General features: G+C 35.1%; 1 protein-coding gene across 3 annotated transcripts in view; it reads left to right on the forward strand.

Annotated features, from left to right (window-relative positions):
* Window positions 1–314: 314 nt before the first annotated feature.
* The window catches only part of Sirt4 (Sirtuin 4), a 42,442-nt gene continuing 19,065 nt past the window's right edge, over window positions 315–23,691 (forward strand). Inside the window, exons 1-2 of one of the 3 annotated variants that reach the window (XM_081768696.1) lie at window positions 315–644; window positions 14,524–15,179. In XM_081768696.1, the coding sequence (XP_081624822.1) occupies window positions 14,553–15,179 (627 nt within the window). In that variant the 5' untranslated portion in view covers window positions 315–644; window positions 14,524–14,552. Of the gene's footprint in view, window positions 645–715; window positions 980–2,943; window positions 3,126–14,523; window positions 15,180–23,691 lie in introns of those variants that run through there. The other 2 variants (XM_081768697.1, XM_081768698.1) reach the window with 2 other exon arrangements.

Consider the following 23,691-nt stretch of genomic DNA (forward strand, 5'->3'; position numbering starts at 1 on the left):
CGTCCGTGCCAACCTTCCGCAGTTTACTGCTCATTAATTTTAATCAATATTTATTTTCGTTCTCAATTCTATCACAAATTAATAGGTTTGGAGTGGCTGTGCTAGTGAGTGCCTCGTGGCTGGTGGTGCTCCCTGAAGAAGAAGGTCAAGTGGGCCCAGTGATACACCTACACTGCACTTACACTTTCTGTTCCATTTACACGTACATACCTTCCCTTCTTTTTTTTCTACACTTTCTATTTCTCCTTTCTCTTTTCATTTTATACTTCTCACTTACCCTTACTTTTTTGTCTTGTCATCTTGGCTTTTCGCCCTCTATCCTTGTCGGAACTTCTTTCCCGATTTTGACCTTTCCCTGTCTTCGACTATTTTCCTGACTTGTGTCCATTCTTCCCGATTGTGTCCTGTATTTTATTCTATTTTGTTTTTGAATTATAAATCCTCTTTTTGAGGTACACATTTGACCATTTAGCATTTGTGGCACATATGACTAGTGAGCTGGTGCACTTACCTATTTTCCTGATAATAGTCATAAGAGATGACAAGACATGGCCGATTTGACTTCATAGTCGCGGCCCTAACTCCCCTTTTTATAATTAATATTTTTTTTTCTTTTGCGCAGAATTATTTTAGGAGGGCAAAAGGTTAGTAAACAAAAATGTAGTGTAGCTAAGCTAACTTAATAATGTAGGTGTTATAACAAAATCTGGTTTCGTTTGATTACATAATATAACGTTATATTAGGTTAGTTTAGGTCAGGTCAGGTTAGGTTAGCTTAAGGGGTCCAGTGTAGTTTTGGACACCTTTAACGGAACATGGACCCTCTTAAGAATTCTGGACTTCTTTATTCTAGCAAATGCCCAAATAACTTCATACACATTTAGGGTTGACTGCTGTAACGCTGAACCAATTTTAGCAAATTTACCGGGTCAATTAGAGAATTTATTTAGGTTTATGAGGAGGACTGAGTGAAAGTCAGGTAAGGGAAATAGTAGAAATTCAGAGAGCGATTGTATTTGCTGTTTTTTTGAGGCATTTATTCCGAAGTTGGTCCTCCTCCTATTTTTTAGCCACATGTGTAATAATTGGTTCTTTTATGTACTAATCTTTAATATTAAATTAAAATATTGCCGAGCGAGCGTTAGCGAGTAAAGGCGGGTTAGAGCCCGTCAGGACACGTTTTCTGTGTTTATTACAGCTATCTAGGAAGGGGATTTGTGTTTCAGAACCTTGGCTCTATGTTAGTTATGTTACCGTTACATTGACAAGTATGGGCTAACTTTCTCCACGTTTCTTTACAGTTATTTGCTTACCGCTTTTTCTACATTCTATTTTTAGATTTATTAAACCATGACTTTTACTTATGTCAGCCATGGGCAAGTCTTCACTTTAGACAAGGCTGTGACAATAACCAAATGATCTGAACCGGTTCCCACAGTTACAGTTCTCAAGAAGGAAAGACAGAAAACAACGTGCCCTGCGGGGCTCTAACCCACCCTCACTCGCTCACGCTCGCTCGGCAATACTATTTACTGACAGGATATCACTGCCTTGCCCAAAGTAAAGAGTTACCCAGCCATCTTTTCAAAACAAATGCTCATTACATTACCATAATCTTACCATGAAGTGACCTTGCGCCAAGTAGCAAGTACCCTCCGCTTCCCAAACAATTTGATGTTTAGAACCGTTTATATAAAGACAACTTCCGCTCTGCTTATAAATTATCAAGGACATAGACAAGCAAATTATTCATTTCTTCCAGCTAAATTTTCAAAATTTCGCTAGAAACGGGGACCAAATTTGGAACTTAACCGGTTTTTGATGTTGTAAGCGGCACTGTATGTCGAGGCGGATGGACTATTTCGCGGAGAGGTGCACTAGCTTTACTATACGGGAATATATTATACATAAAGCTGCATCAGTTCCCGAAGGAGCAGGACGCTCATACTTTTAGGGATTATTCATTGAGTATGTACGAACTTACAAAGGAGGTAACAAAGCGACTTTTATTTAGTTATCGACTGATGCGGAAAAAAAGAACGCACCTGTACTTTATATCTGCATGTGTAGTGCCTTTGTACTTTATCTATGACTATGTTTGGGGGGGGGAGGGAATTTAACGCATATCGCATGTCTTGTGCACATGGATACTTCTTACTATTGCACTACGTAGAAAATCTTTGGTATTTCATGTAGAAGTGGTAATAGAACACAGAAGAAACGCAGATCAGGGGGTTCTCATGTATACTATTACCCTATATGGATCCATAGATTGTTAAATGTGCAGAAGAATTTGGGCAAGTCTTTAGTTTGCCCATTTCATGTCAAGAACAGAACCCAACCAACTCCTGCGGAGCTTCTAACTCGTTCCTACTACTACTACTACTTATACTATGGATCGGTATAATAAATCTGGATACCTAATAACATAATCTAGCGTAACTTAATGTAATTCAACCAAATATAACCGAATGCAGTTTATTTTAGTCCGTTTTTTAATTTTCAAATTGGTCTGACGATACAGCAGTAATGCTCACGTTTGTAACGTCTGTGTGAACTGATATGCACTGGGAACACCGTGTGCGTGGGTTTTCTCGGGGTTCTCCTGTTTCCTCCCATTTTCTTCATTCCACCATTTCGTTCATCTCTCATCATCACCGTCTCCCTTAGCCTAACTGGTATATGCGTGGGACGTAAAACTCCAAAATTTCATTTCATTTCATGATATGCACTGGAAGTAAATACGTGCTATTTTAAAATAAAAATGAAATTAAATCTTTGAGTTTTACATTCCATGTTTATGCCAGCTAGGCTAAAGGAGACGGTGATGGTGAGAAATGAATGAAATAGTGCGATGAAAAAGTGCGAGGAAACGGCGGAACCCCGAGGAACGTGGTGCGTGCTATTCTAGACTTTCAGTAACCTTTATCCTATTATATACAGTTATTTCATCACGAAATTAACACACAGTGTCATAGAACTATTATGGTGGAAATTGCATAATTCGGTCCAGATCTAGGATGTGGTCCAGATTCTTTTTACTAGCACTTCCTCTTACGAGTATAAATAGGATCGGACGTACACCATAAAATTAACTGTGTGAAGAACAAACCAACCAGTGCTAGGTAAGAGTTCACTCGATCAGACAGTTCTACCAAATAGAAAATTTACTGGTAAAATATTATGTGAAACGTTTTCCGAGAAGAACGAGAATTTGAATATAAGTAATTGTTGTAAGTGCAGAGCATACTGAAATGAAGTTTGAGTGATAGTGAAAGTATTTATGTGTAAGTGTGTTCTTCCATTATCCTCGTCTACGAGTATACTCACCGTCGCTGACGCGCTTGTTCCCTACGGCCGCACCCCCTCGCTGCCGCTTGGGACCCCCTGCTGCGCGCCTACCCCGACTCGGGTAGATAGTATTCGTGCTTTTAGTGGCCATCTAGCAGAAATTGGTTCGTTTTATGCACTGTAGTTTTTGTGGCATACGTTCGCACTGTATATACTATGAGACTTCCTGAAGTCAATCTGCAAATAGTGATGGAGCTCCTTATTTAGTACATGCTGTGCTAAAAGATTTTTTTTTTGGGGGGGGGGGCGGTTAATATTAGCAGCATGTTATGGCGGTGTTTGTTATTATATTACATTCCCTGATAAGCAAACTATAATATTCCTTTCCTTTCTTCGCTGAAATCCGGGATATTGAACCAGGTCAGGTGTAGGTACACCAAGCAAAATAATCCAAAATATACTATTCTTTCATTTTCTTCATGTTTCGCAAAATTTTTGCCCTGGACTGCGTGATAATAGCTACCCCCACTTAGCATAGACAAAGCTTAAGAAAGACACCAGCAATAATTGCTGAAAATTAGAATTCTTTCAGGATTTGCGTATAAATATAGCTTTCGAACATGTAGTATAAAACCAAGTAAAAGACAAACCATGCTATGCTAGGTGGTCACTAAAATCAGGAATGCTCGATCGGAGTCAGGGCAGGGTGAAGCTGATGGGACCGCGCTAAGGCTGCCCCATCAGCGACGGTGGGTATGCACGTCAGCCACGATAGTTGAAAATCACTGTGTTCTTCAATTTACTAGAAGTCTTACCAGTAGAGGAGCTTCACCGTTATAAATTGTTAGTTAGGTTGGTGTTCATGTGTTGCATTTTTAAGGAACTTAATATAGATTTTCGCAATGATAGGGAGTTCTTATATTACTTGCAATTATTTCATACCGTTATTGCAACCTTTATATAAACTTAAATATACATTTTTTACACTGTACACAAATATTACGGCCGCGGAAAATATAATTTAATACGGTCCTTTTTATATGCATTTATTTTTTAACCGTCGTATAGCAATTGTAATAGTTTTTACATTAGGAATCCTATACTTGTTAACATGAAAATACTGCTGTATTACTCACTATTTAAAATTATGTATAAATTTGGAAAATGTAGTGTACTTAAACTTGACCAGCGCCCATTTTATACAGCTTTGTAATAGGCCTGCATACTGATGACATAAAAATAACTGTATGTGCGAGAAACACGAGAAGTTGGTTCTAGTTCGTCAGTGCAAGCAAATTGTACATGGATTCTGGTCAGTAGGAGCAGGCATTTGCTATGGAGGGCATGCATGTAAAAGAAAACCTTGTAACGTAAGTGTCTGTGTAGGAATCCAAACTAGAGATACTAGTGCATATTCAGGGTCGGATTTAGCATTTTGGCGCCCCTAGGCCCAATAATTTTTCCCGCCCCCTAGTCTGGTTAAAGTTACTTTCCTAAAAACCTTTATTAAAAAATTATATCAGGCCTATATGTTAATTGGTTAAACACCACTCCACGATGCAATTTTATCATTGCAAGTTTTTTGAGGAATTTACCTGGTTCTGGGCTTAACAAAATACCGTTAATGTATTAACAAAAGATTGGTGAATAACTTTGGTTTTGTTCAATGTAGCCACTTGGGCAAATAAATAAGAACCTCTGTAATACATTATAAAATAGTTTTAACCTCGTAGCGGTACTCGTGGAGCAGTGATTTGAACATTGGCATGCATACGGCGCATGCGCCCCTAATCACTCCGAGCAGTAGCGTCGAGCCAACCTAGTGGCAGTGGCAATACGATGCGTACCGCTCAACGAAATCCCTACAGACAGTTCTCCCGTGTTTGAGATCAATGTTGTAACGAAGTTGATGCATAATGTTGAAAAATAGTTTAACTTCACCAACAATTGTTCCAATGAACTTCAAAATCAGAATGCTTTATTAGCCTGATATTTTAATCAATTTTAAAAATATGTTATGGCTATTTGTTTTTATTTCTAGATAATTTTTAATTTTTTTTCTCGGCCGTGCGCCCCCTGGGAGCTTGCGCCCATAGGCCCGGGCCTATTGGGAAATCCGGCCCTGTGCATATTTCACGCTCTTCTATGCCACGAAAATGACTTCAACTCCTCCATTAGTTGTTACATTTGGATGATGGCTGTGGTGGATCATTGGCAGACCGCTCTCCTTCGGCGTGTGGAGTCCCTGGTTTGATCCCAGCTCCCTCCAAACAGGATTTATGTTTGGCAAGCGCTCTTTCCTTGTGTTTTCTCGGAGTCTCCAGTTTCTTCAGACTTTCGTCATTCCACCATTATCATCTATTTCATCATCACCGTATTTCATAGTCTTGATGCATAATCGTGAGGCGTGCAGAATAGTGGGAAGAACTTGAAGAAAAATGAAACACACTTTTTAATATTACAGCCATCTATGTTGATAGAATGTTATGTTTTTCTGCCATCAAATCTGTACATTACATTTTATACATGTTAGAACTTACTTTGCATTCCTTTTGCTTCTTTTTGTATCATTTTTAGAATATAATAACATGGTAATGGAGAGAATTTTTCAGTGTTATATCTACGTTAATACTGGTTTAGCTGTTTGCCGCCTACATAAATAAGTATTACTCTTCTATTGAAAAGTAACACGTAGTGCCTGTAAATTTTTAAAAAATTGGGCTCAAATCATTAATCTGAACTTACTCATTAATTGATTTAGTCGTCCAAGAGTTAAATTGATAATAATGTATAGTAGTAAACTAGGAAGAAGTGAAAAAGGCGTAAGTTCAAGAATACCGCAGGCTAAACTAGCGTTCAGTAGGAAAAAGAGGACTGCTAACATCAAGGAATGTGTCTTTGGACTTTCGAAAACGATTTATTAAGATTCTGGTATAGAGCGTGGCGGTTTAGGGATCAGAGACATGGACATTGCGAACACCTGAAATATCCAAGCTGGAAGCCTTTGAAATGTGCTGTTGGCGCAGAATGCTGCTCATATCATGGACCGAAAGGAAAAGGACTGAAGACGTACTAAAGGAAGCTAATGAAGGGCGACAGATCACAAAGATAATAGGAAAAAGAAACAGCATGCTTGGCCATCTTACTCGGCACTCCGATTGGAGCACCGTATTGATGGAAGGGAAGGAAGAAGGAAAATCTGGAAGAGGAAGATTAAGGATAGAACATCTAGATGCAGTTACGAAGAAGAGACCTAATCAACAGCTCTCCCAAGGGAGAGAAGAGTTTTAAATTTTCATGTTGCCCACCAACCTATGGTTGAGGAGAGAAGGAAGAGGAAATAAACTAGGTTTCTATAAAAGAAGCATTGCTGCACTTCCAACACCTGATATACACTTGTCAGTTATTTTAAGGCTCATGGACTCGAAACTGGCATATGACCCTGCGCTTGTGACACTCTAAGCCTGTTAGTTACAAGGCTGCCGTCCCCCACTTAAACCCTTACACTACTCAGGTGAGATATGAAACAAATCCCGTGCAAGTCCCCAGCAAAATGGAAACCAAATAAGAGAATAAAATAAGTATTAAAATCATCAAGGAAGGGTTATCTCAATTTGCAATAAAGTTTCTCTGTCTAAAAAGCTCTTACTTTTAATCGGTATACTTTCACTAAGGGATTTATTTCGCGACTTTGCCAGAGAATGTGGGAACTTCAATAAACCAAAGCAGAGCACTAGCACAAAGTGTTAGTCTTCCAAAGATACAACGAATTACAGTTGTGATCCTTTGTCAATTGTTATTACATATCGAACCTATGGAACTCACTTTCATTTATCGAACAGTAGCTTGTGGTGCATGAGATCTGCTAAGTTACTATTAACCTACTATTTCCGACTGATTTTGATACAGTACCTTTTTCTGATCCTTAACCTGTACTGTACTTTTTATTTTCTCTTTTCATACTATCACAGTAAACCATCGACAAGTCACCTATTAGTTTCATATCTTCATGATCTTCGTAGACTTAGGCGCTCTTTAATAAGCTCAATTTCTTACGTTAAATTTTAAAAGGTAATTTCTAGTATATAGTAAAGTAATATTAAATAATATTTTAAACAGTTCTAAAGTTGCATCTCTTAACTGATGACTTGCCTTTCCCAATTATTCGGAAGTTCCAAACTGTTGTGGTGATATTTGTATACCGTATTAGAAATCTATCCCAATTTCATTTCTGCTATCTACATAAGCAGTATCATGGTAGAGTCGTGGACATCTTGCCCTATTGCACCCCTTCTAGGTGGTATGAGCTTCGATACACGGAAATCTTTTCTACAATCTTCGTGTTTTTCATTCTGGCCACAGTAGGACCTTCGTTACTTATACGTATTTTAAACGTTATTATGAAAGCGACTTTTCTAACAAAGTAACAGTTGCGACATTATTTAATGATTTGAAAGTGAAAATGGAATATTTTAGTTTTACGTACCATGAAAAGCCCTTTAGCCTATAGGAGACAGATGATTAATAAAAGTGAGTGACAGAGAAAATATTTTTTATGCTCTTCCACCGGGAATCGAAGTAGGATCACATGCATCGAAGCTACACGCCCTAGCAACTGTATCCGCGGGGGCTTTTGGAGAGCACAACTTTAGTTATCAAGTACGATATTTGAGAATATCTTGTATTTCGATTTTGGAGTATTGCTCCATATGTCATTCATTTGGAATTGATTGGGTTAGATTATAGTTAGCGTCCCTTTCAGCATCGAGGATATATGAGACATGAACCTACACCTTAACATGGGATCCAAACAACAACAGCTTCCTCCAGGAATCAAACCCGGGTCTGTGAACGTCTTTCGTTAGGTTTTATTTCATTTGGTGAACAAGTGTGTCAGCTATATCGAAGGAACTGACAAATTTGGAAAGTTGTTTCACAATTTTGTCTCTGAATCCTGTGTAATCATTGTAAGAAGCCCCTGAGCTTTCAGAGTTCGAAACATTTTGAATTAGATTTTCAACAAATAATACAGCTTTTTAAATAAAATAAGCACTATAGTCCGCGTCAGCCAATGTGTCCGCAACGCGCTGTTGCCAAACTTCTGATTACTAAACGAGCTCTCAACTGGCGAATGTTGTATGTAGCAAAGGAGCTAATCTCACTAACAACTATACACTGCCGTCTTTTGAGTTGTTACAACTCAAAACTAAAATTTGTTTTCTTAATAAACTACAAGTAGTATCTGCGTCTCTGTTAGGAGAAATCAAACAATAACATATACAATCTGCTACTTAATAGTTCATATTTTTCTTATGCAATATAAAGTATTTTTTTAAAAATATTTTAACAGCATAAAAACTATCAACTCTATTAAATTGACAACGAGCGATACAAACTGGTATTTTAACGCCATAAAAAATTTCTCGCTTTTGCAAACACTGCGCATGATAAATTACTCTCAAGCATGTCATTTTGTTCATCTAGGTGAGGTTTATTGATTCATACATCTTTTCTTCAGACCTTATCAAAGATAAACAAAAGTTAAGAGTTTATCATATTTTTTGGACGAGCTTAGACGAGTTTATGATATTTGAAGAACGGCTATAACGACTTTGTAGAAATTTCATAAAAAATATGTATTTCGTCAATGATCATATAATAAGATCTATTTTTGTAAGAAAAAATTTAGAGCGGGCATTTATTTAAAAGAAGAAAGTAATGCATTTTTAATGCTATTTAAAAAGTAGTAGAGTGAAACCTCTACTAACGGACACCTCCCATAACGGACATATTTTGTAATCCCCAAACACTGTAGTAGGAAAAAACATATTGGCAAACCTCTCTAAAGCGAACACTCTCTAGTACGGACACTTTATCTAGAAACAAGTTGAAAAGTACAGTAAAAATACACAGAACATGACGGTGTGACAACATTTTGCCTCCTCAACTGTCTGTTCAGTGCTTGCATTCTACTTCCACCTAACCTGTTTCAGAAACAAAAAGTGATTGACAGTTGCCCACTGTTTGGGATGACGTATCATTCTACTGTCCCGCTGTGTGGAATCTCTAACCAAGCAGAAGACAAGTTTGGTATTTTTGACCACGGGTACACATATTGTCTTCTTTTAAAAAAAAGTAATTACTGGACTGCAATTTCTCACGAATTAAAGCAACACACCAAAAACGTAGTAAGTAGCGACATCTGTAAAGTGCAGAGAACTATAACATCTTATTCCCATGTTGTGTCTCGAACATAGGGAATTGAATGACGCAAGATAATGCAGGTATAGTAACATTTTGGTGATATTCATAAATACGTGATTCATGCAAAAATATTTTTTCTAATTGCATATTACCTTGTTTATTAATTTACGTAAGAAAATATTGAAACCTCTCTAAGGCGGACACCTCTCTATAGCGGACAATTGTTGATTCCCCACGGCTGTCCGCTTTAGAGAGGTTTCACTGTAGTATGAATGTACAGTACATTGTTTATTGCGTCGTGAAGAGTATTAGTGAACTGTTTCAGTACTATGACCTTTCTCAGCAAGTGAACGTGGAGAACAAATCATTTTATGAAAACATCTTTCTCTTTAGATGCAAGGATTCTAAAATGGAAAATTGAGCAACTGGCTTCTGAATGAATGTGTTGTTTTGTAAAAGAAAGAAGAAAAGAATCATCAGAGTCTTTGATTGAAGATTGCCGATTTTACAAATCAGAGTCTCTTAGGAAATACTTCTTTTTTTTTAAGATGAATAGCTATGATTTTAACCGACAGTGACGTAAAACCGTTCATAAAAACTGTTAAAGACGCAATCAAAAAGGTAGATCTATACTATCCCTTTTTATTGAGGGTAATTCATTGGTAGGTGAATTTTCATTCAGCCGAACATATTTGTAGCGATTTTCTTGTCTTACATAAACATTTAAATACTAACCGTTTAATACAGGATTAAAAGAAAAAAGAAAAAAATATATTCAGAAAGGGTGGTTTATTAATAGGGTGTACTTTCCTCGAATTCAAGTTTCCGAAATCGTCTATGCAGTCATTCCATTCAAATCACCTAACTTTAAAACATGACCGTGCTTCAATGTCTCAGATTCTCTTCAAAAATTTTTCATACATTAATACCAATGAAATTGTGGTAACTTAATTTTTTTCCGATTTTTTGGATGAGAAATTGGCCGGGGAGAAATTTTTGAAAAATTTAAATTTTGCTTCAATTTCACTTTACGGCACTCAGTATCATGGAACTAAAATTACCATAACTTCCTTATTTGTAAAGTTGTTGTCCTTATCCAGGTGACAAATGAAAGCTTAATGTTTTCTCTTTCAGTAGATCCTAAGCAACCTTGCAAAAAGTTACACTGTCAAACAATATGCAGTGTGCGAATTGAAAAATTTTCCCAGGGGGGGATGAATTTCACCCATATGCGCACCCAGGTCTGCCACACACACACACACACACACATATATATATATATACTAACAAGTACAAAAACAGTTGAGATGAGATGTGAGATCTTTCATAAATTTTCACTCAAGTAATATTTAGGTTAGCTACGCAAAGTAAGAATTGTTCCCTTTTTCTATCTTATCTTTATGTCCATTTAAAAATACTCCAGAAGGGGAAAAAGTTATCCCTGCCAGGGATAAAATTTTTCTTCTCCAGGGTGGGAAAGATTTTTGTCAGGGGGGGAAATCCCTGGCATCCCCCCCGCCAATTCGCACCCTGTTAATATGCATACAAAGCTTTTTTTTTTAAAATACAAATTGTGCCATTGCTCAAACGTTACAACTGTGAAACTTTTGAAACTTTTTTTGTACATTCGTCTTATCACGTACATGGTATGGTTAAAAACTAAAGAGGGTGTCTTTTGTATTTTTGTAATTATTATTTTTTATATAGGCCTACGGAAATATACAGTTTTAAAGTTTGTTACAAATTGTGTCGTTTCTCATATGTTACAACTATGGCACTCTTGAACCTTCTTTTTATAGAATGATTTTATCACATGGATGATATGGTTAAAAAATGAAAAGGGTGCTTTTGGTATTTTTGCAATTATTATTATTAATATTATTGTTTGTGTTTTAAATGTACAAAAAATATACAGATTTACTGTTGTTAATGGATTTAGCCTTTCCTCTGAAGTAGTGATGGCCAGTTCCGGAATTTTTACTTTCCGGATTCCGGAAAGTAAAATCAGAAAAATTTCGGAAAGTAAAATTTCCGATTTCGGAAAATTTTGGCTATTCCTACTCCAACTGTCACACTTTAAAACTTTTTCAAATAATCATCTTAGTAAATATTAGGTATGCTTAAAAATAGAACTGGTGTAATGTGTAGTTTTAGTATTACCATAATATTATATTTTTGTACTTTAACTATGACTTTCAACCTTTTCCCCAATAGTACCATCGCTTACAACTATCAGACTTTTGTAACTTTTTACAGGATTACTTTGCATTTACTAGGTATGATTAAATAACAAAAAGGGATACCTTTTTTGTAATAATCTTGCGGTTTTGTGAATGGAAAATATAGGCCTAGCAATGTAAGGGGTTGAGTGATTATTACAAACCCTATCAACAGAAATAAGAAATAATAGACTAATGTACGTACATAGATGAAAACAATAAACATACATAACAGTAATACTTCTTAAAATATGGCCAGTAGAATATAGAAGGCCCGGAGCCATTCATAAATTGCACTCTGACGTACAAAAATAATAATTACAAAAATACCAAAAGCACACTTTTTATTTTTTAACCATGTCATGTATTTGCTAAAATGATCCTATAAAAAAGGTTTCAAGAGTTTCACAGTTGTAATTTACGAACAATGACACAATTTGTAACAAAACTTAAAAGTATATATTTCCGTATATGTAAAATACCAAATCATAATAATAATAATAATAATAATAATAATAATAATTACAAAAATACCAAAAGCACTCTTTTTATTTTTTAACCATATCATGTATATGATAAAATGATTCTATAAAAAGAAGCTTCAAGTGTGTCATGGTTGTAACTTATGAGAAATGACACAATTTGTAACAAAACTTAAAAGTGTATATTTCCGTACAAGTAAAATTAAAAAAAAAAAAAAAAAAAGTACCAAAAGCACCCTTTTTATTTTTTAACCATATCGTTTATGTGCTAAGATTATAACGGTATTGGGTTCGAGTCCGGTTTGTTTTTATAATGACTTAGTCATATATTACCGTTCAGGTTAGATTTTTGACCGTTTTTGTTTATTAGAGATTATATGTAACAATTTGTCCCGGTAATGGAACGATATATGTAACAGTCTTGGGTTTGAATTTTTCCGTAGATGAATGGTTAATGACGGTTTAGAATTTTTACAGTCCACAGGGTTTGAGTCGCTGGACGTAACGAAACTATAGTTATTAACAATGCCAGGAACACCTTTTTGTGTAAGTACAACCTAGTAACTATAAAGTTAATATCTTATACCTGCACAACGCTAAACACAGCAGCAAAGTAATTGTTTGTTAACTAGATATTTAACATGACCATTATTGCTTTAGGGAGCTGTAAAAAAAGTAATGTTAATGATAAATTTTATTAAATATATTATTAAAATGGAACACGCAACTTACCACAAATTATACACTAATACAATAACACTAACACATTAATATACTTCGAATATTTTAAGATTTAATTATTTTATTTATTTTTAAGATTTGCCCCTTTATATACTAGTTCGCATCGTGGATGCGCGATTATTTTTCTTGCACAGTATATAAACGTATATCACATATATTGATTTTGCTACATCACCATTATTGAGCTACACTGATTTTGTTTTTATTTTAGAAGAAAGGCTGTTTATTGAAATCGACACCATGATGACGAAACTGTGTATATTACACTGTCTGGTTTCCTTGAGCCACTATTAGTACGTTTTTGCTAAAGATTATTTGCTTTTTGCAGGTTAACTATATATATGATTATTAATATTAACAACTTATTTTCACTGTATTTTTGTAATAACGAAACCAACTATATTGCTTGGAGCAAAGCGCGAATTAATGGCGCTTCAAGATTAAACTACATTTTTTTGTTTTAATCTAAGTTTTGCACTGTTATTGTTTTCTTCCCTCCTTTACTTTTTTATTCTCCGCCAACTGCACAGTACACAACGGTGGTGAGGAAGGCTGAGGTATTATGCTATTAACAGAGGAAATAAACATTCATTCACTTTTCACTGTTTTAAGCGTATTGATTAATTGGGATACGATTAATTATAACCTTCTGTTCTTCTATTATAGTTTTATAATAATTAAAACACCGGAAAACTTGCTTTGAAGTACTATTTTGTTTTGGTCCCATCGGGAACGTCCCGAAGAGTTTTATCCACACTGTTTTGACGAGAATGGAAAAGAAAGAAACTTTTAATGATAGAATGACACGAGGGTTGTTCAAAATATTTTTTTATTTTGCTTTTATGGCACAGTCAGTGTCATATGATAATTCTATTTAAAAACTTTCAAAAGTTTCATAGTTGTAATTTTTGAGCAATGGCACAATTTTTTAAAAACTCTAAAATTTGCTTTTTATGTCCATTAATGTGTGACAGTGTAACCTTTTGCAAGGTTATTAGAATCTACTGAAAGAGCAAAAATTAAGCTTTCATGTAACACCTGGATGAGCCCACTAACTTCAAAAATAAGGAAGTTATGGTAATTTAGTTCCATGATGCTAAGTGCCAAAAAGTGATATTGAAGTAAAATTCACATTTTTCAAAAATTTCTCCCCGACCCATTTCTCATCCAAAAAATCGGAAAAAATTAATTTAACATAATTTCATTGGTATTAATGTATGAAAATTTTTTGAAGAGAATCTGAGACATTGAAGCACAGTACGTTAGGAGATTTTTCATGGAATGACTCTATAACAGATATTCACAAATAAATATTTCAATAATAGCTCTAGACTATGTCATGAATAGTGATTCATTTCAAAAGTAAGAAGACTGAAATAATTAAATGATATGCCCACCGTACTCTTCCTTTCTTATTATATTACAATCTTAATAATTTCCAGCATTTGAATCGAAAGAAACCCTAAAGAGAAATATAGTCCTCATAGTCTGCAGAGCGAACTTTATCCATTAATGTGCAAATTAAAGTAGTTATTCGAAGAATTTGATAATCACTACTTTCTTAATAGTTTGCATTTATTTTTCAGACTTTCTGCACAACACGTGCTGAAGACAAATGAAGATTTTAGCTAGTTGCACGAACATAAATTCACAAATGCTCAACATCTTTACAAGTTACCTAAAGCACAATTTTGCCACTTCTACCAATTTTGTACCAGTGCACAAGCCAGCACAGTTATGTGATATAGAACTATTAAATGACTATGTTGCTTTATCTTCGAAACTTCTGGTAATTACTGGAGCTGGAATTTCGACGGAAAGTGGAATTCCTGATTACAGATCTGAAGGCGTTGGTCTTTATGCTCGGGGTTCTAATCGTCCCATTCAATTCCAGGAGTTCATGAAAAACGTTAATGCAAGGAAAAGATACTGGGCAAGAAGCTACATTGGGTGGCCTCGATTTTCCTCGTTTCAACCTAACATAACACACAAGATATTAAGCCAATGGGAAGCAAACGGAAAAGTACAGTGTATAGTGACGCAAAATGTAGATAGACTTCATCAGAAAGCTGGTAGCAGTAAAATTATTGAACTTCATGGAACTATTTACGAAGTTATATGTTTAGGTTGCAATCAATTGATTCCGCGAGATGATTTTCAGATCACACTCAATGCCTTAAATCCTACTATGATAGGTGATGCAACTTTGGTACGGCCAGACGGGGACGTGGATTTAGCACAGGTAAATTGTAGTTTAAAATCGTAGATAATTTTAGCTATTAGAATATGAGATAGCTAAATAGTGTTAAACCCCTTGCTGAGTATAAGTATGACTCTATTTCGAGCATATTGCCAAGGTAACATTGACCACTTCGGGTTCGGAAGGCAGAGCTATTATTCTCGACAAAATTGTGCTTTGTCTGTTTCTGTATGCGTCGAATTTGAACTTGTAGAAAATTAGATATAAAAAAATCCTAATTTATCTCTCAGCTGGTGAGATTTAGTGTAATATCAATGATACTATAAAATAATAATAATCATTTGCATTTTCTGAGACCTTTCGATTGGAATCTCCAAATCTTCCTTCAATAATCATTCACAGTGTCTTAAATAATCATCTCTCTATCTCAGATTGTGAATAGTCATGCTAAAGAGAACTCATAATTGTAATTGACACTTAAGTAACTGTATATTAACAGTTGCGGAACTTCAGCGTCAGTTCCTTCTCTGCAAATTGAACTTAAGGCTCAATATAATACAGTTTTATTTTCTTGTGCTTTCTTAACATTTAAATAATCGAAAGTATCTTACGAGCAACAAACGTAATAAATATGCTTGTAGCTACATTGCAAATTAAAAATATATGCCTTGAATGTTACTAGAGAAACATTGTAACTGCTCTGCGGTTCATACGTAATTTTGATCTCAACCATTCGAAGGAACTTAAAGAAAACGCATTTTCAATATATTTTATTTATCGTTTACGTTCGAAAGACATATGTTAATACATGTTCTTTTTACGTATAATATCGGAAAATCTTTCTTTGTGCTAATTGAACATTTGTAAAAAATCAGATCCCTTTAGTTCGTCGTTGCTTGTAGAACTAAGATTTTCTTTATTGCAGTCCTATTTTTTGCATTGTACCAGATGTATTAGAGATGGACAGGCATTATTCAGCATTATTTGGATTGTATCATTCTTCTATAAATTGTCTATTAACATTTAGTGATTGCTTAATCAATTCTGCATATTGAGTTGGAGACATTTTAAAATATATGAGAAAAACGGCAAGGTATCATCTCACGAAATACAATTAACTGATAACAGAATCGGAGTTCCAAGACTAAATATCTTAAAACAGTTCCTACGAGGGACTACTGAAAACTTCGTTGCCTAATCCAGAATGAGTGCACGTGGAATGATAAAATTTAATACATCTTCTACATACTCTCCCCAAAGTTCAATACACAACCTTGCACGGTGCTCCACTTTTTGCAGTCCATTTTTTTTATTTTTTTTTATTATTTTTTTTTATAAAGAAAATCAGAAGACTGTTACTCCCACCACTGCTCCGTGGAAGTAAATTACCTCCTTATCAGATCCAAAATGGTGTATTTTCAAGTAACTGAGTTTGGGGGAAAAAAGTAATAGTCTGACAGAGCTAGATCTGAGGAAAGGGCACAATGGCTCAGTGGTAAATCTAATCCGCGGGATCCCTGGTTCGTTCCTTGGCCAAGTAAGTTTGTGGTGGGCAACATCATGTCCTTGGGTTTTCTCAGGGTACTCCCACCTTCTCATTCCACCACTTCCATTATCATTCACTTGCATATTTCATTTCATTTCATTTTAGATCTGAGGAATAATGAGGATGATCTAGACATTAAAATCTTAGATCTTAGATATAGGTTCGCAGTGCTCGATGGACAGAAGCATTATCCTGAGGGAACAAAATTCCTCTTTTCAATTTGTCTTTCAGTTCTGTGAGTAATCCAGAAAAAATTTGACTCTTGGGCAGATATTCTGTGAGTACGACTTCATCCTTATCCGAGAGGAATGTTGCAAACACTCTCTCAGTCGACTTCTGTCTCTTGAACTTCTTACGGTAAGGGAAACTTGAGTGCCGCCTGTTGTTTCATTTCAGGATCGTAGTTGTATAATTATATTTCATCCGTGATTACTAATCGTGACAGAAATTGATCGACATTGCGGTCAAAATGAGAGATGCTTTCTCTTAATGCTCTGAATCTTCCATGCTTTTGATCTGTTAACAAATTTTTGGAACCAATTTTGCCTAGAGCTTGCACATGCTCAAAGTCGTTATCAATTATGTTACTAACGCGTTCCTGAGAAATGCCCACAACCCCTGTTACAATCTGAGATTCTGCGATTTTCAAAAATATGAATTTTATCCACGATTTTGGAGACAGTCACTGTTTTTTGATCATGCTGCACATGGGGCATTATTTATTGAGAAATCACCACGTTTAGGATGTGCCACCTACTTCTTCATCATTGCATATAACGGAGGAGAGTCCCGTAGTGTTTCACTGATTTCCTCATCAATTTGCTTCGATGACTTTCCTTGCTGAAACAAAAATTTGATGACCTCTCATCTCGATGTTCCCCCATGAAATTCGCTGGTTGAGCACAAATGATCAGGGGCCATAAAACATAATAAGAATTTAATTATTAATATGAAAATTTAATTTGTACATACAGAGACGTATGGTCTTTAAAACTGTGTAATTTCATAATTTTATCTGCACTCCTTCTGGGTTGGGCTACGAATTTTCCATATACGTAATTTCATTTCATTACCCCGAGTATTTAAAGAAAACTCCTGTCAACCTTATGGGACTTTCGCAGTTTGGAGAACAACGTACAGACCAAACTGTGAGAAATCACTTTCTACCCGTAATGCTCTCCGAAACCTCATCGCATGGACCAAGTTAGCTCTTTCTTTCACAGTACAAATATTAATATAGGAAGGATATCATTGAGCATTATAGTGTTTAAAAGAATTTTTCTATATTGCAAATATAGAATACTATTATTCAAAAACCTTGGAGATTATTTTAAGAAATATTATCCATTATGCAACCATTGTTACGTAGTATAGTGTTAAACGTCAACTTCTGAATTATTCCAAGAAGATAACTAAAAGGAGTTATTAGCCTTCTTCCCTCTTCATAGTGCAATCGAAGTGTGGAAGCATGTAAAATGTGAAATATTGAACTTATTGTTAGTGCGACGCATCAAAAGTTGTTTCAATATATATGCCGTTTTTGGCAGACCTTTGCCTGAAGGTCTGCCCAAAGTTTGTAGTCCAACGGGTTAAGGTCCGGGCTGCTAGAGGGTCAATCAGCGGTAGAAATAAAGTCAGGGATGTTTCGTGCCAGCCACTCCTGGGTTGTTTTCGCTTTGTGGCCTAGAGCGGAATCCTGCTGGAAGGTCTCACCTTTCTCCAGGGAACATGGTAGCAGACAGTGGTTTCACTATAGGTGTTAGGGCTGTGTCCTGGTACACCTTGACATATGCTTTAATACCTTGTTCTCAAAAATGCAGCTGGGTTGTGCCTGAGTAGCTCACTCTCCACCAAACCATCACTGAGGCAGAATGATGTTCCCTCTGAACCCTTGGAGCTGCCTCAGCAGCTGCAGTAGATGACGTGGCATCCACAGGGTCATTTTGGGCGTTGTAGGCCAACTCAATTGTGAACACCTTTTCGTCAGTGAACAGAATCTTTCTGTGCAGATTGTTGGCGTAACGTCGCAACAATCTCTTTGATTTAAGGACCCTCTGCGACATTGTTTGGGTCAGAAAGTGACCAGTCCGTCCGTAGATGTAGGTCACTCCTGAGCACACGAGACATGGAATTTCTGCTGATGTTCATTTCAGCAGTCATCACATTTTGTGTTCGAGCAGGATTTCTTCGAATTCTTGCTTCGACTGCTCTATGGACCTGTGGGGTTCGTACCGTTCGTGGTCTGCCACTCCTTGCGCGGTCAGCTGCCGTTCCAGTCTCGGTGTATCGCTGTATGCGCGATACACGAATCTCTTGCTGATTTGTAGGGGTTTTAGGAGGTTGAAAATCTCACCTGCTGTCTTCCCGACCTTGTGTAGTGCAATCACTGCTACACGATTTTCGTAATCGCCCCTAGTGTTCTGCTTTATACACAGATGGCAGCACTCCACTCCGGATGCCTACACCGCCACTCCAAACTTTGTGACAGTATTTATGATATAACTAGGTATATATATATATATATATATATATATATATATATATATATATATATATATATATATATATATATATATATATATATATATATATATATATATATATCATTTTTATTACTTGTAGGCATTTAAGAGAAAAATTTCATGTGTTGTGTTACTCTATCTTAAGGATGGAAATGCCAAATAAATCTTCGTCTTAGAGATAAGTTTTTTTTTTTTTATGTGATTGACGATGTTTCATATTTATGTTACGTTACATGTACCTAGGTATAAAAATATATGAATTCTATACCACTCAAGTTGCTTTTTCAAACCACTCGTAACTCTTAATGATCTTGAATTCCGAACCACTCTCCAGGGGCTTTAAAAAAAAAAAAAAAAAGGAAAGAAAACAATTTGAAAAAATGCCGCCCGAACAAATGACGAAAAAACGATTACATCATTCAATTTAGAAGTCATCACACAGATCCTCACGAGAAATCAGGTATCTACGAAGTAAAATGTAGTTGCCGTGATAGTTAAAAGAAACCTCAAAATGTGTTGAGTCACATGTAAGAGATGCTGAAGTGAAAATTTTGTCGAAACATTTAAAAGAAACTCATTAGGAGATTCAAGAGTTTCATGTGGTGCTAAATATGAAGTAGAAATATTTTTTTTTTTTTTTTTTTGAAAATGTATTTATTCGTTTAAAGAAACCAAAGTTAAATGTAGACAGGGAATGGAAAGTGATGAATGGGAAGCAGTACTTACAAAATTTACGTAACATTGGCATGCCAACATGAGTTGGTAACCTTCCATCAAAGAACAAACGAGTGCACAAATTAATCCCGCCATATCGTAATCCATGTGTCCATCATTTGACGTATAATCCATGGCTGCATTGCTCTACCCTGGTAATTCCAGTCCTTTTAATTTCTCCTAATGTTTTTACTTTTCTATCTCTTGTTTTCATCCTCCGTGACCAAGATTGGAGGGAAGTGTCGACAGCTTGGAAGTGCAAATGGTATTCAGGAATCACATAAACCTAAAAAGTAGGATGACTGTTAGAATTCGTGAGTGTATCATTACCCTAGAAGGTCTGATGTGTGTTTCAGTTAATTTTCCTACTTATCTGTCTATGTGAATTCATTATATACGTATGCGTATGAATTGCTATGCATTTTTAATTATTTTAACGTAATAATTGACTTTAGTTAATTCTATCGAATCGAAGCAACCTAAGTTACTTAAGTTTAACAATTGTGCCTATCTCAGTTTTCGTCCGCGATCGTCTTTGCTTAAGTATTAATTGAGAGCTATTTCTTTTAATTGTTTCAACACATCTTCCTTCTCTCATTCTTTTTGCCACGTTTCATATATTGCATACTCATCTTTTTTTTTTTTTTTTTTTTTTTATGAACATTACTTCTTTCGGATAAGAAAGTGCTTTCAAATCGCTGAAGGATAGTCTTAAAAAATAAATAAATAAATAAAAAATAAAAAGTATCACAAGTGTAACTAGAAACAGTATGGAAACAAAATGGAAACTTCATTCGGATGAGGTGCTTCCAGATCACTGACGAATATTCTAGAAAAAAAAAAATGTATCGCAAGAGAAACCAGAAACAGTATATGAAATTCAAACTCCAGTGCAAAATTTAGCAATTTGTATAAGCTACAGCATCTGAACCTCAGATCATGTAAGCTAGTTCGTATATTCTAAGGAAGGAAATAGACATTAAAGTTTACTGGTCTAAATTTACACCATTGCGAACTTTCTTTACGAACTGAAGGAACGCTAGTATAGAACAAAGAAAGAAAAAAAAATTAACTGCTCGTCTTATACATTTTGCAGCACTCTCCGTATTATAAAGAATAGTATCATTATGAGTCTATCGTAGTCGAATGATTAGCACATGTGCTTTAGACTTCTGATCGTGCTTGTGTGCTTGAGATTCCATACTAAACTGATAAGTAGTTTGATAATGTAAGGCGTTTGAGGTCAATCTTATGAATAAACTCCAAAGCTCACTTGGTCGTCTTCTTTCCTTTACACCTTAATTGTCGTATTGGCTGTAGATTGTACTAGTTTTATTAACAAATAAAATAAAATGTTAAAAATCCAATATTTGAAATAAAGTAAATATTAGCCTCTTGCTTTCAGTTTTCTAACAAAATTAACAGACTGATTGGTAGCTATGTTAAACCTCTCATCACCATTCTGACCAAATACAGTAGTGGATCTTCAAAACCTAATTTTTAATATCTTCATAATTACAATACACAAAACACTACCATTCTGTGGAAGGTACCTATTTTCATGTAAGCAAGATACTCAGTTAGAACTTATGTACAACAGTTTAACTTTCATATCCACACTAAGGTTTATCCCAAAGATATAGCAGGTACCCAATACATAAATGTAATTTTTGTTACACTTAAACCAAAACAAAAGTTAAGATTTGCAAAAGTTTTTCTTACGATGCCTCAATTTTCTGTTCCAATGATAACGACAAAACAACTGAAACCAAAACATTCGGAAGAGAAATGGTTATAAAACTCTGACTGTGTAAAAATCTGGTTACATCTGATTAAAACAGCACTCAAAACCTATAATATGAAACCAAGTTATGGCACTACAAAATAGATAGGAAAGTCTTTATTTCATTTAATTTTAAACAAATTACGAAAAAAAAAAAAAAAACAATTTAAACACAATATTAGTGTACCATAGAACGTGGGGAAAGCATATTATAAAATAAGTTTCTCACTAACATTCCGGTGCATTCTGTATATGCTGGTGAAGTATAATGTACATGCCAAGACCTTATAGGCATAACGGAAAGGTACAAACTAGGAGTGAAAGAATGTATTCGGAATACGATAAACACAACCATTCCCCAATATTGGGTTTTTTAAGACACCTGAAAAACACATGGCACAATATCAATAAAACGGAAGTCATAAAAAAAAAAAAAAAAAAAAATCACAGAAAGACAGAGGAATCAAAATTAAGTTCCGATGTGGGCCGAAAGTTGGAATAACATCATTGACTTTTACACCATTGTCACCAATAGCAGAAGAAGAACAGATTTAAGGTGTACATGTGTTGTGGCAGCAGATAGTTCTTAATCACCAATGAGAATATATATATATATATATATATATATATATATATATATATATATATATATTCTTTCTTTAAATGTATTTCATATTCAACTCATTCCCAAACATCCTACCCCAAAATAAGTCTTTTTTCGTGGCAATACTCACAGCTATGAGCGTAAAAATCCAATGTATAACATGTTTGCCTGAATATATTCATAATTACTATTTTCCTTTGGAGCGATACTTTGAGGAGAAAAAAAGTAATATCGAAAGAGTTAATTGAATTCCTTTGTTCAATTAGCATTACAGATAAAAACCACTTCATAACATGGAATATCGCAAGATAATTAGTGTTGAAAGTGATAATATCAATATAGAGGAAGTGATAAAAATAAGCGGAGTTGCCTATGGAGCCTACACACAGAAGGTGCATGTATTACATAACGTTGGTAGGCCATATACGACAGAAATGCCCTGTCTGACGCACTGTATCCTCAATAAAATGAAAATAAATTACAAAAACAGTTTCGTTTATCAATCAGTCAATAAATAAAGTGAAAATAATTGGTGATAATATTTGTTTCGAAAAGCAACTTCTTAAGTGTTAGCAGAGTAAAGGAACACCGTAAAGGAGAAATAAGTGTTAAAAAAATACATGATTAAGATTCCAAAATTTATCTGTTTGGAAGATTTTGATTTATAGCGCCTTCCGACTAGCTATTTTTTCCACGTATTAAATGGAAGTGTATTCAACGTTAAATTAACTGTACGACTGTACGACGACATTATCATGTTGTAAGGAAAGTATGTCTTCGGGTAAATCTTTTTTGTTAAATAAGTAGTAGCATTTCTTTCGCTGTTTCTTATATTAAGACAGATCAGAACTTAAATATACAGAGTATATTGTGAATGTTACAAATGTAAATTGTATTCTTTTTTTCTTATTGCTTTAGTTTTTGCTGATTTTATGGGTTCGAGACAAATATTACCAATGTGAAGGGGTTTTAATCGTAAACCCCTAAGTGGTAATCTTAAAAAACTGAACGTAGAAGCGTAACGTTGAGAAGATGAACTCTGATGCAAAAGTGATAAAGTAAGATAAACTGTGATAGCTACCAGCTAATGACTTGTAACTTATTGCATGTAATTATACTTTTATAGTTAGTAATTACAAAATTTCAGAAAATAAGTATTTTCAAGATGAAGTAGAGAAATTTCTGGTTTATTGCAAATTATATTATTAGAGAATAAAGTGTTAATGTTTTGATTATATGTGTCATTTTCTTCATCAAACAAGATGCAAAAAATAGACGATCGAACGGCGTTATAGGTAGAGTTACACAATGGTCAATTTCACAATATTATATCACAGAATATGATACAAATAATATTGAGCCTACTTAAGTGGACAGCACACGTT

The sequence above is a fragment of the Thermobia domestica genome, chromosome 8 (assembly GCF_964235325.1).
Source record: "Thermobia domestica chromosome 8, izTheDome1.hap1.1, whole genome shotgun sequence".
NCBI classification, from domain to species: Eukaryota; Metazoa; Arthropoda; class Insecta; order Zygentoma; family Lepismatidae; genus Thermobia; species Thermobia domestica.